Source organism: Lygodium microphyllum, chromosome 20 (assembly GCF_053477565.2).
Source record: "Lygodium microphyllum isolate KBCC chromosome 20, Lygodium_microphyllum_v1.1.10, whole genome shotgun sequence".
In the NCBI taxonomy this organism is placed as follows: Eukaryota; Viridiplantae; Streptophyta; class Polypodiopsida; order Schizaeales; family Lygodiaceae; genus Lygodium; species Lygodium microphyllum.
In genome coordinates, this window is record NC_141154.1 from 106,423,368 (window position 1) to 106,438,774 (window position 15,407).

The 15,407-nt window shown below is 41.4% G+C and overlaps 1 protein-coding gene across 34 annotated transcripts in view; it reads right to left on the reverse strand.

The window, feature by feature from the left end:
- The window catches only part of LOC148019225 (gamma-glutamyl hydrolase 1-like), a 94,624-nt gene that overhangs the window by 46,848 nt on the left and 32,369 nt on the right, over positions 1-15,407 (reverse strand). For 26 of the 34 annotated variants that reach the window (XM_087660799.1, XM_087660792.1, XM_087660788.1 and 23 more), the window contains exons 4-8: positions 5,616-5,985; positions 5,408-5,483; positions 5,222-5,280; positions 4,598-4,687; positions 4,150-4,244 (exon numbers count right to left, since the gene is read on the reverse strand). In XM_087660799.1, coding sequence (XP_087516925.1) covers positions 4,150-4,244; positions 4,598-4,687; positions 5,222-5,280; positions 5,408-5,483; positions 5,616-5,985 — 690 coding nt within the window. Of the gene's footprint in view, positions 1-4,149; positions 4,245-4,597; positions 4,688-5,221; positions 5,315-5,407; positions 5,484-5,615; positions 6,024-15,407 lie in introns of all 34 variants that reach the window. The other 8 variants (XM_087660815.1, XM_087660817.1, XM_087660818.1 and 5 more) reach the window with 4 other exon arrangements.

Sequence of the window (15,407 nt, forward strand, 5' to 3'; positions counted from 1 at the left end):
GAGACATTGAAGCTGGAGATTTTTACTAATCTCATCTATAAAACCCTAATTTACAACAAAAATTAGGGTTTCACAACAACCTCAAGAAACATGCTAAAAAATTCAAGGCCTAGAGAGTTGAATTTTAGTCACTGAAATTGAATTGATTTCAGGAGATTCAAATGGCCATTCAACTAACAAACATTTGGGGCAGAATTTGTTACCCAAGGAGCACAATTGAAGGCCAATCCCAAAGCAAACCAAGGGGTAAATTGGTTTGAAGGCTTGCTGGTCATTTATGATAGCAAGAGGTAATTGGAGAGCGAAGAAGATTTAGGGAATCTCATTGTATTCCATCCAAATTGCAATTCAAGATAAAGACATACCACAAGGGACACCTGTTTTGAGGCCGACAAGTTGTCCATTGTCCAACATCAAATGGTAACATTTGTATTTTCAGTTTAGGTGAATTTTATGCTTACTATAATTGTTGATTAATCATGTCATTACCACCCTCTACAAGAAGACTGGTTGCAATTCATCATCGGTACATCATCCCTTATTCCATGCAACAAAATGGAGCAGCGAAATGGAAAAATAGATCGCTCATGGAGATCGCAAGATGCATGAAGAGTAAGAATTGACTACACTCTTTTTATTAGATACTATTCTACATGCACTTATGTTTTGAACAAGTGTCGCACAAGAGCTTTGTGCACCATCAAACCTTCTTAGGCATGAATTGGCTCCAAGCCTTTTATCTCTCATATAAGGACTTTTGGTTTGTTAATGTATGCACATGTGCCTTCTCAGAAGAGGCACAAGTTGTATGATAAGACTATTCATTGCATATTTATTAAGTATAGTAATGAAAGCAAAGGGTACAGACTTTATCAACCTTCCACATGCAAGACTATTGTTAAGATGTTATCCCATTAGCAGCCCCATATTGATGACCATTCGGAGCACACAAGGGCTGAAATTCAGCAACCTAAAAGATTTCCCAATTGGCTGCTCAATGCTCTTTGGAACAGCAAGCAACCTCTTCCTTTGACTACCCACACATGAGCCTCCACTTGCAAAGAATAGGGTAATCTCTTGCATGTGCATTGGTGGCTACACCATTCAACGAGGAACCTTTATGCTATAAAGATACTTTTTCATATGATCATTGAGCGAAAGTAATGAAAGCAAAGACTGATTCCATCCATCAAAATGGATTAGCCTCTAATAAGCATGCAATACATATCAAATGGGTTTGCAAAATTAAAAATAAGTTAAATGGTCCTATTGACGAGTACAAAGCCCGCCTAGTCGCTAAGGGCTATGCCTAGCTACTCCGACTTTCAAGAGACCTTTGCTCCTACCTCTCGCATCATTACCAGCAAAAGTATTATTGTCCTTGCTGCCCACTCTCATTGAGAGGTGCATCAGCTAGAGATCAAGGCAGCATTTCTCCATGGATATCTCACTAAATAGGCATATGTTTCACAATCTCTAGGGTTTGAGATCAATGGCTCTTAGCACAAAGTTTATCGTCGCAAAAAGGCTTTCTATGGTTTAAAGTAGGCTCCATGCGCTTGATTTGTTGAGCTAAAATATGCATTACTTGCCGATTAGCCTCTCAAATAGCCCCAAAACACACTAAAAAATGCTCTTTTAGAGTAAAAACCCTAAAACAGGGAGCGGTTTGAGAGTGTTCAATGGAAACCCTAATTTTTGGGACGCCCTTCCACATCTATAAATAGACAAGGCTGCCCCTATTCAGCCTAATTCCGCATGTGCATGTTTCTCACTCTACGTGCAGATTTCAGCCATCAACCTCCTCCCACGTGGCTATCCAGCCCTCAAGACTGAGGCCACTCCATTCGTGTTTGCTCTTGCTGCTGGCGCCTTCATCCATGCTAATGTCAGCTGCTAGCGACATCATCATCTGTTGCGATCTGATCATCCAATCATCGCTAGCCACATCCGACACTGTTTCAGCCTACTGTTTGCAACAAACTGTGCACAACTTCTAGCCTTTGATTGGTGGTACACTGCTGCGTTTACCAGTTTCCAGCCTCCAGACTACTGTGTTTTGGTGTCCAGCCTGCTGCCATTCACTATTCAGCACTCCTATACTCCGACCGGTGGTCACAAACTTGGGATCCGTCTCCGATGGACGTCATACTCCGACATTGCTTTGCCCTTGAGCACACTATACACTCTTACATTCATTTACAGCATTCATTCACTTCAGAGTTGTGTTCTCTCTCTCCCTTCTTCTGTTTGTGTTTGAGTTTCTGTGTTTGAGTTTTGAGTTTTGCGTTTAGGGTTTGAGTTTTGCCCTCTGTGTCTATGTCTATCTCTTTGTGCTTCTATCGTGGTCGTACACTCTGTGTGTCCTCAGTGCAAATCCTAGTAGTTTTCTTCACATGATTTGCTTGAATACATTCTCATCTATTGCATCTTGGCTTCAAAAATAGCCCTACAAAGGCTAATCTTTACATATGGCATAAAGGATCTAATTGTCTTATTCTTATTCTTTATGCTGATGGTATGCTTACTAGGACCAATGTTAGTCAATTTGCAACATTTAAGGCTGATTCACAGCAAATATTTGCCATGACAAATGTCTACTTCACTCCTACTTGGGCATCCAATTTGCCATCATTGAGGGAGGCATCATCATGACACAATCCAAGTATATTGGACAACTTCTTCAATGCTTTCAGTTCAAGGATTGCAACTTGTGTCTACTCCCTTGGAGCCTAGTTTCAAATTCACTTCTAATGATGGTAGCAAATCCTTTGACACTACTTTATATCAACAAGTGATTGGATGTTTGATCTGCTTATGTCACATGAGGCCCGATCTTTAGTTTGTTGTCTCCCGGTTGAGCAAGTTCATGTGTAGCCCTTCAATACTTCATTGGCACAAACCAAATATCAAGCCTAGTGTAGATGAAGATAATGGATTGTTGATCATCCCAAAAGTAGCATATCCTGCCTAAGTAGAGAGGTGGCCACCCTCAGTAGCTAAATGCTCAACTTGATGCATAGCTCCTCTTGGATTGTAGAGGGAAGATTAAGGAGTGTAGTTCTACACAAGTATATTGTCAACTCCGTATCCCACATCCACTTAACTCCTTTCCCTCAATGGGGAGATGAATAGCCTCATCAACTGAATGCTTAGAATGGTTTGCAACTTGGAGTGTAGAGTAAAGATTGAGTGTTGTCTAAGTCATCTTCTATGCAAGTATTCTGTGAACACAATGTCCCACATATGGTAGATTGAATGAAGATGAGGGGAAAAATATATTGTCCTTATAGAGAGAATAATGTTGCCTCAAGGCCTCCAATGAAGAAGAGGCTGAAGAAGATACCATGGGCTCCCAAGAGTTTACGGCAATATTTGGAGACATAAGATCATAGTCTACTAGAATTTACCGAAAGGATGTGAATATGAGACAACCTGGTTGTCATCTCATTTGGGATATAAGAAAAAAGAATTGAAATCCTTAAGCTAGGCGTCCCTATTAACTTTTATAGCTAGAAGATGATCTCGATATGTCCACTATGGTCCTTAGTCATGTTCTCCATCCCAATTCCTGCCAATATTTGGAGAGATGAGCTTATAGTCCACTAGAATTTAGTACAAAATGAAAATTGTGGGCTTGATGCTGCATCCTTTGACATCCTAGACAGCAGTGGTCACTACCTTTGGATCACTTAATGATTAGGTGAAAACACAACCTTAGGTTAGGGGGTTAAGGAGTTCAATAAAAAGGACTCAAGAGCTTGCATTGGCTAGACAATAAGGTTGACATCCTTCCCTCTATGTTGCACCATGCATGTGATAATGGCTTGTGTTATGTCCCAAGTGCAAGTCTGATCTAGCTGGGTGTTTCACTTGGTTGTCTATTTACCAAAGAAATCTTAATTTATCAAGGACAGTATACATATGTGTTGTCAAAGCAAAGTAAGGATCATGGTTAAAGAAATCTTAATTTATCAAGGATAGTATACATATGTGTTGTCAAAGCAAAGTAAGGATCATGCTTAAAGAAATCTTAATTTGTCAAGGATAGTATACATATGTGTTGTCAAAGCAGAGTAAGGATCATGGTTAAAAGAGTAAACAAAACATGGCTACACTTCGAATTTTAATCATCTAAAAAGCACTTACCACTTAAACATATTGCGTTGTTTTGCTTGCTCGTCACAAAAATAAAGAGGAGCTGGCTGTGCTCTAGCAGAAAATCTTTCTAGAATGTTGTGGTTCTGCAGACAACAAGATTGTTGACCATAAAATGACCTTGGTTAATTCAGTCTAGAACCCAAATCAATGCTCCAGCTTGAACAACTCTAAGAGCAATCAAAGGTCTATGTTTCCATAGAAGAACACAAATCCATGAATTCCATATCATCATCAACTATTATCATTGGAAAAGATGTAAACACAGGTACGTCATTGAAAATATGACTTCTTTAAGTCAAGGTATATGCATATTAAGCACGTTAATTTCCAAACTTTGTGTATCATATAGAACACACTTAGTATTTAAGGCCATTTCAAACACCGCTAAAATATGGCCATTTCCACACAAAAAGGGAAAACTTCAAAAATGGCATACCTGGCTTATGATGATGGTGAGAAGTTCAAAACCCAAGCAAGTTCCAAAAATTGGAAAATAATCCCCTTTATCATTTTCCTCCAAAGCCATCTTTTAATCAAAACCAGCAAACAAAGATCCAAGGGCATTTATAATTCTGAACAAACAAACCTATCAACTTGAAGATAGAATGTATGCATATTCACTTCAAGCCAAAGTATTATATTATTTGTAAAGTGAAATGAAACTCACATCAAAATCCTAAATGAGAAAGATGTTAATACATGAACTTGTTAGGAGTGAGAGAAAGTAGATTTTACATATCACCATCACCTCAAGACAAATCTAATGACCAAAAAAATTGATACAAATCGTTTGGTTGCACATTTCAAGACCCCCATACGACTAGCTCCATTAACTTAACCCCCTAGTTTTAGCTCATTTTGATTGTATTACCAAAGATCCTTTAACGCTTGTGGAAAGAGGGAAACCTACTCTTTAACTGAACAACAGGAATTTGTTATAGAGGTGCTCCTTGCAACTCAAGTATATTGAGTTTCTGATTAATTGGAGATGCTTGACTGCATAGGTTTCAGTAGATGTATCCAAATGCTGTGCAACGTGTACGCGAAAATTTCTGGTTACCTGGAAGAGTTTTTTTGCGGTCGCATAAAATGGACCATCCTGCAGGCTTGCACTTCCCCCTGGCAAAAGTATTCCATTGATTGCTGCAAATTTCTGTGGTAGAAGAAGATTGTGCAGCAATTGCCAGAAAAGGAAACCAACGACTGTAAATCAAAATGAAGCAAAAAATATATTTCTCGACCATACAGGTGCATAAGACTTGAACTTTTTGGATACAAGCTTCGAGCAGGAATTGAATGCAAAGAGAGAGACTCTTTATTATCTGGTATGCGAAGGGAGAAAGACGTGATTATCTGTTTTGATATTTGCTTTGAGCAGGAATTGAGTGCAAAGAGAGATACTACTATTATCTGCTTTGGTGTTGCTTTGAGCAGAAATTGAAGGTTGAACGAACCCGTGAGAGAGTGTCCTCTGGCTCATTGTAGATGAGAGGCACAGCCCGGGCTCCTCCCATCTCCACGAACTTGACATAGGAAGCAGCGATGTAGGACACGTTCTTGGCCTTCCATCCCTTGCGCCTGATGATAAGCCCGCCATCTCCATCGCCAGGCTGCGACAGGATGCCGATGAGGGGCCTGGAATGATGCAGCTCGCTGGAGTCAGAATCCGGGCAGAAAGATGTGCGGATCGCTTGATCGATTAACAGCGACTCGCCGTGGCCAGCATGGTAAGGGCGAAGTGCATCATGGATTGACGCGCACAGGATTAACACAGCGACGACTGACACAACTGATTCTAATCGCTGCGCCATACAGGCATGGCCCCTTACGGAGGCCATAGCCAGGGAGCTCAATTAACCTCTCTTAATTGCCATGGAATCGTTGTAAACAAAGGAATTAGGCGCCAAAAACAATAATTGCATTAATAAATATAGCTTCAAATTCAAGGGCTTCAACAAATTTAGATTAGATTAGACTAGGTACCAATGAGTTTAAACAAATTAGATTAGACTAGATAACAATGGGATTCAACAAATCAGATTAGACTAGGTACCAATGGTGTTACCACGCATGTTCAATCTTAGCTATATTGATAAACATGTCCAAATAGAAGCGCATAAACAAATTGCTGGATAAACATGTTAGACTAGGTTACCAATACGTCCATTCATAATGTATTAATAAATATCTTAAAATACAAGAGCTTAAACAAATTAGACTAGGTTAAAAATGGAGTTCAATCTTAATTGTACTAGGAGACATCTTCCAATAGAAGAACTTAAACAAATTGTTGGTTAAAGAAATTAGACTAGGTTACCAATGGGGTTCAATTGTAATCGTATGAATAACTATCTTCAAATACAAGAGCTTTAAAAAATCACATTAAATCGCTATGGCCAATAGTAATCGTATTAATAAATATCTTCAAATAAAGGGCTTAAACAAATTAGTCTAGGTTACCAATGGGATCCTAACACAAGCAATTTGGGCGAATTCTAATGGAGTGTTAGTTAAATAATCAATCGTAATCCCATTAAGCCTATAACATCACAAAAATATTTTCTTTTGCAATTGAATCTAGTGATCGAAATTGCATAAATTTCTTGATCTTAATCCTCTCAAGAAAATGGTGGAGGTATGTACATGGGTGCATGAATTTCCAACCTCAAATACATCCCTTAAGGAGTCTTTCAAAGTTCACAACTTCTAATCACAAAGTTATTAATATCATAACCCTGGCTAACTCTTTTACCAAACTTCCCCAACATACAAACTTATCCCAAAACCACTTTATTTATACACTACTTCCCTTTTGAATTTTGTCTTATCCTCAAACAGTAATCTCAACCTAGCTTCCCATATTTTCTCTCTACTCTCATGGGGACCAAGCCCCATGCATCATTTCCCTACAATATACTAACACATATTCTCTAGTATTATGTGTTTGTTCAAAGAATTGTCATCCTTTTTTGTTGTCTCATTCACCTCATTGACATACAATGCTTTTACTATTTTTCCTTACCCATATGGCATTTATGCATTTTCTATTTCCCTCTATCTAGGTAGGAAGATGCATTTTTTGGCTCCTACTTTACGCAATGTTAACCTACCAAACATGTCATTATGTGTTATCAACTTACCTATTTACATGTGCACACACACCATGCAATCATCATATGTCCATAGCCATCAAACCATATATACAAATAGTTTAATTGCATTGTATGTATAGCATATACACTATATGCATACAAATAGACACAAAGCTATTATCATGAACAATTATCTATGCATTTAGACACATGCACACGCGTATGCATGCCCATGTGTGTAAATGCTGCATGTGCTCGGATATAGCTTGGGCAAGTGTCCATTATCAATGTCTTGCGTATTTGAAGAATGATTGCGTATGACTTGTGTCTCTCAATTGTTTTTGTTGCTGCTTGCACATGGAAATTGGGCAACAAAAAGGAAATGGAGCTTCATATGCCACAATAGCACTATAGATTTGTTGCCTCCAACTTTATACTCCAATTTTTCTCCAATTCATTATGATATTGCTCAATTCTATTAACCTTTGTATTTTGATAACACTTGGATTCAAGAGTGCTACATCAAGTTGGTTGGCCTTACACATAGGCATGGCACAATGCCATCATTTGCAAGTCACTTGTTATCCATTTGGGTATTGTAAGTAGAGTAGATTACTTGACAAGCTCTTTGGTCTAATACCTCTCATGGCAAGTTTCTTTGTATGGGGCTAACCCATCGGAATTGAAGTGCTTCATGTTTACATTGCCCTATGCTTGAAATGTAGGACACCATGCTAGCAACACTACACTTCTACTTCTCAACAATTAAGGATCTACCTCTCACAAGTCAATAGTGATGATTACATCAAGCATATATACATGACATTTTAGAATACATACCCATCATAACCCCTACAAGAGTTCAATTCACTTCTTGGTCATGTCACCCACATGAGCTATCCTCATGCATTGGGTCGAGGCCACTATGTAGGACCTATTGCAAAATAGATGGTATGATGAGGGTGCAACAGCATGACTTATAGAAATGTGAGGATGGGGTAGATCACAACTATGAGCCATGTCTCATCTTCAAATGGCTCACTAGGCACAAGAAGTGGGCCCACAATGCGACAAGTTCTACTAGCTCTTTATGAGCCTAATGCAAGGAAGCTTGGATGAGATTTCATGAGCACCATCATATGATCTCTATTACATCAATACACGTTTGGCAAACGTATAATCACTCTATCAGCTATGCACCCAGTCAACCCTCCCTCCCTTACCATCAAATGCCACATCCTAGCACTCCCTCCATTCACATTAGCATGCTAGTAGAGTTATTGATTAAGTAGAGAGTGATAGCTCAAGATCATGATGGTTTGGTTGTTGACTAGTTACCACATGCAAGCTATTTACGTGTTGTATACTAAGAGGCATAAACCATTAGATGTCCTAGGAGGCATTAGCATTTAGGGTCATAGGAGCCCTAAACTCTTAGGTTTAAGACAAGCATACCAAGGCTCACATTATCTAGGATCAGATAAAGTGAAATAACTTCTCTTTACACTCATATACTTGGAAGGTTACACTACTTTCAATTCATACTTCAAAGAGGGAGCTTTAATCTATTCCTCTAATCTTGCTACTAGAGCTCAATGATTATATTATGAAGTCATATTGCTTGGTGGTGTGTACCCAAGGTTAAGGTATGGGTAGATTCATAATTTGATGTGATCTCCTTGGGCTTGCAAGTGTTCAAGTGGATTAGAGCTACGTCTACTTTTTTGGTTCATGAGTGAATGGATTAGAGAGGTCCCAATGTGGTTGTAAAAGTGATATCAAAGGAACTAGGTTGACAGCCTTTGCTCAGATGTCTGTCCAAGTATTAAACATCAAAGTAACCCTTGTTGCAATACCCACACGGTCATTAGCGACAAGCTTCCATACACCTTGCCACCGAAGTATTCCCCACTTCCAAATAGGCTCATTATCGAAACCCTAGATGACATTTTATAAGAGAGAACATTTCCATGTTAGCCTTATTCAAATCCTCATAAACCTCCAAATATTTGACCCCTTGGCCGTATGGGCATTTGGAAGTTCGGAAATCTCCACGCGAATATGAATTTTTGTGCAATCATTTTGATTTGAACCATGTGCGCCACTTGTGTCACTTGGTGTATTCGGGTTTTTCAAAACACGATATTTTTCTTGACTCTCTCCGTGCGTGTTTCTCTCTTTCGAGGTTTCACCTACCTAGTCTTTTCCTTCATTGCATGACCCACTCCTTGTAGCAGATCATCACAATCAGTGAGCTTGATCAAAATGTAATGTCTTCTCTCTTTCTCAATCATGTGCTAAAAATGGAGAGGAAAGGGAAGTGGAGCAAAAGAAAAAGGAAGAGTAGGAGAGAGGGGAAAATAGAGAAAAGCTCTTTCGCTTCATCTTCCTAGATAAACCCTTTCACTTGAGCTTCATAGATGGACTCTTCCACTCTAGCTTCCTCGATGATATGACCCTTTGCATGCTTGCCCTCGTGAGATCCGTAAGTCTTATGTTTCTTAGGACACCTAAAGGTCCATGCATCTCAAAACATAAGATCATAATTGTGCAAGGCACTTATTAACCTCACCTTCTACTTTGGTGAATGCTATATTTGCCCCAAACACGTATATGGTTAAAAGAAAGAGAAGATGTAAAAGTGCATGGTCCACCTACCTCAAAAGGATAGAAGAAAGAGAAGACATGGGAGTGGGTAGCCCACTTATCTTAAAAGAAAGAGGAAGAACAACAAAAAACGAGTTCATAAGATCCATATTGACTATTGACTTCCGTACATGGTCAGGTAGAAGCAGCCTTTTCATTTCTTAATTCCACCACACTCGAGTGATGACTTTTGGAGTTTAGGCTTCCGACACTTTGGGTTCTCAAGTTTTGTGACCTTTCATGTTAATAGTTCCATTTCCCTTTTGAGAATGTTGCTTGTATTGTGAAAAGGTCCTTGTTTGCAATAAGGCAAAGGATGTCATGGGTTAGGTCCTTGTTTGGCATGGGTTAGGTCTACTCAAACATCCATAGCAATTAAAGTTTCATGTAATTGTTAATTTAAGAACTAATTTTCCATCACAATTTTGGAAAGTGATGTTGGGATGGGATAAATGGGAAAAAAAAAAGGTCATGGACCAAAAACCGTCGTCAATACCCTCACCGTGTCTAAAATAGTAGTGGTCTTTGTCATGGACAGTAGATGCTAAGCAACCACTCGACGAGTTGTCATGTCTGCTGGCAGCCATTGACGTATATTTGACACTTGCACCATGAAGTCATGTATGAATTGTAACACATTCACTTGGAAAAAAGTGATCTGACTATACAATGAAATAGATCATAACGAGTGATCTTGGAGCAGTTCTAAAAAAAGCCACATTCTTGCCAACATTATTGAAGATAAGGAAGCAATGTCTCAATGTCTCGACTTGTTGGATCCGTCGATCAGTCCATTAGAACGGGAGAGAGAAAGAAGAGAGAGAGCATGTGGTCCATATCTAAACACGTCTTCGCTACGGCAAGTCAACCGAGCACGTCATCAAAAGGGGGACATAGTGGACTTCGTTGAATTACCTCAAAATTTGGAGTGGTAAGTGGTCGTCAACCCATCCATGTGTAGGCCACGAATACGATGATCACCCGTGCAAGTTAAGTTGAATCCACTTGCTCTGATGCGTTCCTTCGCAACAAAAAACAGAATTTCCGAGCTACAAGTCACTCCAAAAGCTGTTTATTGATGGTCGAATGTTTGCTTCAAAACAGACATCATTTCCGTTAGTGATGCATTAACGAGGGCGTGCGTTTCATTTTGAGGAATGTTCCGGTAGGCAAGCGAGTACATGATGAATTCGTCTCCATTTGGTGAATGTTTCTGGCAATCAGACATCTATCTTGGTTTTTAGGCATGCTTTTGATTGGACAAATCTGTTCCAACGCCGAGTGCTCTTGCTCTAGAATTTTTTCTAACTTTCTCAGACTAGTCTCTATCTTTTGTGAACTAAGACTACGTTCCGACTAATTTTGGATTCTCACAAAGGCGTCTTCTCTGAGGCTTATGATAAATTCCTACGAGCTTTGACGAATACCTCATTTACAAATATGCATTCATACGAGAGTACTTGACACTTTTATGTGTTAGCTTCAAGAAATGGAGATTGCTTAGACTTTTATTGACTATGCGAGATCAGGCTTCCCAGTTACTCTTAAGCAACCAAACTCATTAGATGCATTAACATTTAGTTGTAGTGCATTAATTCCTAATTCTAGTCTCCATTAACAACCACAAAAAGGCTTTATTTGTATTTAATCATTTATTGCACATGGTAGGAAAAATGCACAACAAATCCCCTATAAATAGGGTATGTTGTGGGCATTGTCATTACTTCTCAATCATGACTTCTAGTCTCCCCCACCCACTCTTTGTTCAGATCATTCTCTCTCTTCTTTATTTAGATGGTGCCTTCATTCCTTTTATTGACTGTTGATACACATTTAGCCTATTGTACATACTCTGCCTTTTGTCTTCAGCATTCAACTTTCTGCATCTACTCTCTTTTTTTTTTCGTAAAAGGTAATTGTATTAATTACGGAAAAAGGTACAAGATTATATGATTAAATGATTACAAGAGGCACGAGGGCCCTAGGCCAACGTGTGGGAAATCCCCGTCCTAATGCACTAAAAAGGTTACACCAATCATGGCAACGACCCAGAGGCAATTGCCATATGCCAGGGATGCAAATCCTCCCGAGGGAGCAAGTCGGAGTGCCGGATGAGATCTAGCTGCCAATGCAAGAGCCCTTTAAGCCTGGCAATATGTCTCGGTACATTAGAGGCTGAATCAAAGAGAAAAGCATTGCGTGTGGTCCAAATGTGCCAGCATCCCCAGTATCTGAAAAAGTGAAATAAGATCTTCATATGTAACTGTGGCGGTGTGGGGTACTTTGGGCGCACAAAAACCCATTCGAAAGGAGTTAGTGAGGACCCCACCACTGCGCGCCAGATTTGCGACAAGAGTGACCAGATATTCTTGGCGAGCGAGCAAGAAAGAAAACGATGTCGGGCCGATTCCGCAGTAGTGGTGCAGAAGAAACAATTGCCATTCGAGATTCGACGCTTGGAAAGGGCCGAGGCAAGAGGAAGGCCACCAATCATTACCCGCCAAAGAAAGACCTTGCATTTGAAAGGTGCCTTATTCAGCCAGCCCTCCATCAGCGTTGCCTGCCACCATGACAGCGATTTCCGCAGTCCCCAAACAGTATTAGCTTTCACACCCAGCCATTGGTGATCTTGAATGAGAAGATGATACACCTGATTAGTAGAGGCCTTTTCCAGACTCAACCGGCCTGCAAGGTCCCAGTCCTGCCAAGGACGATCCACAACCAAGGCAGGAAAGGGTTGCCTACCCTGAAGCTCCGACAAAAGCTTTCCCCATAAACCACGGTATCCGCGGGGGATCCTGAAAAGTCTCCTAGCAGTCCGAAACGATGCGAGGACATTGCGAGTGGCAAGGGTAGCATCCGCAATCGAAGTCACAACTAAACGGGCCATGCGGTTGAATCTCGGTCTGAGCTGATGTTTGTCTTCCCATGAAAGTAATCTCGATACTGCCAACAATTCCAGCTGAAAGAAGTTAGTCTGCAAGCGGTCCCCCACTGGATACCAATGGGCCTTTTGGAGCACCGCTTTCCAAGAGCCAACCAAGTGCAGTAACAAAGAGGAAGAGGGACTGGAAAATCAAGAGTCAGCATTAAGGACATGCCACCAGGAGGCCCGAAGTCGTGTGTTACCATGGCGTAGCCCGCTGTCCTCAAGAAAATAACAGGCTATGATGGTCCACGGGTGATGATCCACACACATGGCACAAAAAAGAGACCAACGAAGAGCCAGCATATGAGTTTCTGCATCCAAAATCACTCCACCACCCATGCGTTTCGGGGTACATGTATGTGACCATGAAATCCACGAAATGCATGCCTGCAGTGAATCCTTCTTCCATAGCATGAAACGAATGGGATGAGTGAGAGCCTTCAAAGTAGTAGGCGTCCACGGCAACAATGGCAGGAAATACGTTAGCATTGGTAGCATAATTGTCTGAGCCACTTTGAGGCGGACATGGAATGGCCACGCTTGCGACTTCCAATACATAAACTTCGCCGCCAGTTTTTGTGAAATCCACTCCAGTAGGTCCTTTGGCCGTACATCCACCCCCGATGGGTATCCAAGATGCCTGACAATGGAGCCACGGGAAACCACCTGGCCCTGCCAGCCTAATGACTGTAAATCAGGCTCCGTGTAACTGAGAATGGCTGACTTAAAGGCATTGATGCGAAGACCAGAGGCCTGACCAAAGGGCGTCCAAACATCTAATGCCTTTCGAATGTTGTCCCTGTCCGCCCGCAAAATCATAAAGGTGTCATCAGCCAAAGATTGGCTAATGAAGTGCTGCCCCAAAGGAAGAGACAATCTTGCCAGCTGAGCAGAAGCCGCCATTGAAGATAGCATTGAAAGGACCGGGTGAGTCGCCAGGGCAAAGAAGAGAGGACTCAAAGGGCAACCCTGTCTGACCGAGCGTGCAAGGACAAATGGCTCTGTAACCCTACCATTGAGCATAACTCTTGAAGAAGCCGCAGTACTAATGGTGTAGATCAATCGGGACATCCGAGTACCAAAGCCCATAGCAGACATGAGATCAGCAATGAAAGACCAATCCACATAGTCAAACGCCTTTTCCAAGTCCAATTGAATCAATACCACTTCCTGACTGGAGTGCCGCGCATAGTCAATAGCCATTTGCACATTTAAGATATTATGCAGAATGTTGCGGCCCTTAATGAAACCATATTGGAGAGGATGCACAATAGCTGGAAGGTGCTTGTGAAGCCGATTCGCCAGCACTTTGGAGAAGATTTTATACATAGAGCCCATCAAAGAAATTGGTCTCCAGTGTTGCAGCATGGACGGCGAAGGGACCTTTGGAATCAGTTTGATAAGGCCTTCTTTCCATGAGGAAGGCATGGCCCCTGTTTCCCAAACCTGCTGAAACATGACCACCAATGGCTTCACCAACTGCGTGGCCGAGTTCTCAAAGAATTCATTAGTGAGACCATCCCAACCAGGACTTTTATCCTTAGGCAGGCGCAACAAAACATCCATAACCTACTCCTCGCAAATATCCGCCTCCAAAGTGGCTTGCATATCAAGTGGAACCTGCTGGCGGACCAGATGATAGAAGACCGAGCGGGCATGCGTAACCTGGCTAGAAGGCGAGGGAGAAGAACCAAGAAGTTCCATAAAATAATTTCTGCACATATTGACAATGGTCTGTGGATCAGTGACCATGCGACCTTCCGAATCCTGGAGTCTAGTCATATTTTCGCGAGCCGGAGAAGCATGCAAGGCGCGAAAGAACTTATGAGACTGGCAGGCGCTATCTTGCAATGTGTCAGTCAAGTTATGCAGCTTGGCCTGCTGATAAGATTTCAACTGAAACACTTGAATAAGATGGGCCAAATCCACTCCAGTGAGCAGAAAATCATCATCTGGGGAATCCACGAGCAAGGAACGGACCAAAGCCAGTAAGTCCTCTGCTGCATGTCGACGTCGCCGACAAAGAGAGGCATGATGAATCCCATATTGCCGAGCAACCCGCTGGACATTAGAGAGCAGTCGTGCAAATGAAGCCAAGCCCTCAGAGGCGAAGTCCAATAAGAACCTCTCAATTAATTGCTGCATATAGCCCTGAAAAATTGGATGCTTCAAATAAGAGGAGTTGAAACGTAAAGGGAGCCTATCCAGCAACTGCATAAAAGGTGCAATAGGTTGTGCCCGCATCTCAAGCTGGAGGGGGAAATGGTCCAACAACGCATATTGCTGCAAGACCTTCATTTCCAGCATCTCGGGAAGAAAATCATCCCCCTCCAAGATATACATTCGATCCAACCGCGACCAAGTAGTTGCATATTGGGCGGAATGAAAAGTAAACCCTAAAAAAGAAGGGTGAAGCCACGACCAAAGATCTTGCTTAAGTACGCGCAAAGCAAAGGAATTCCACACCCGGCTTTCCGGCGTATCCATTACCGAATGCCCTCAAGTGGACTGAGAAGAGTCAACACACATATTGAAATCTCCCATCAAAAACTCCCTTCGACCAAGTGACATGGAGCCCT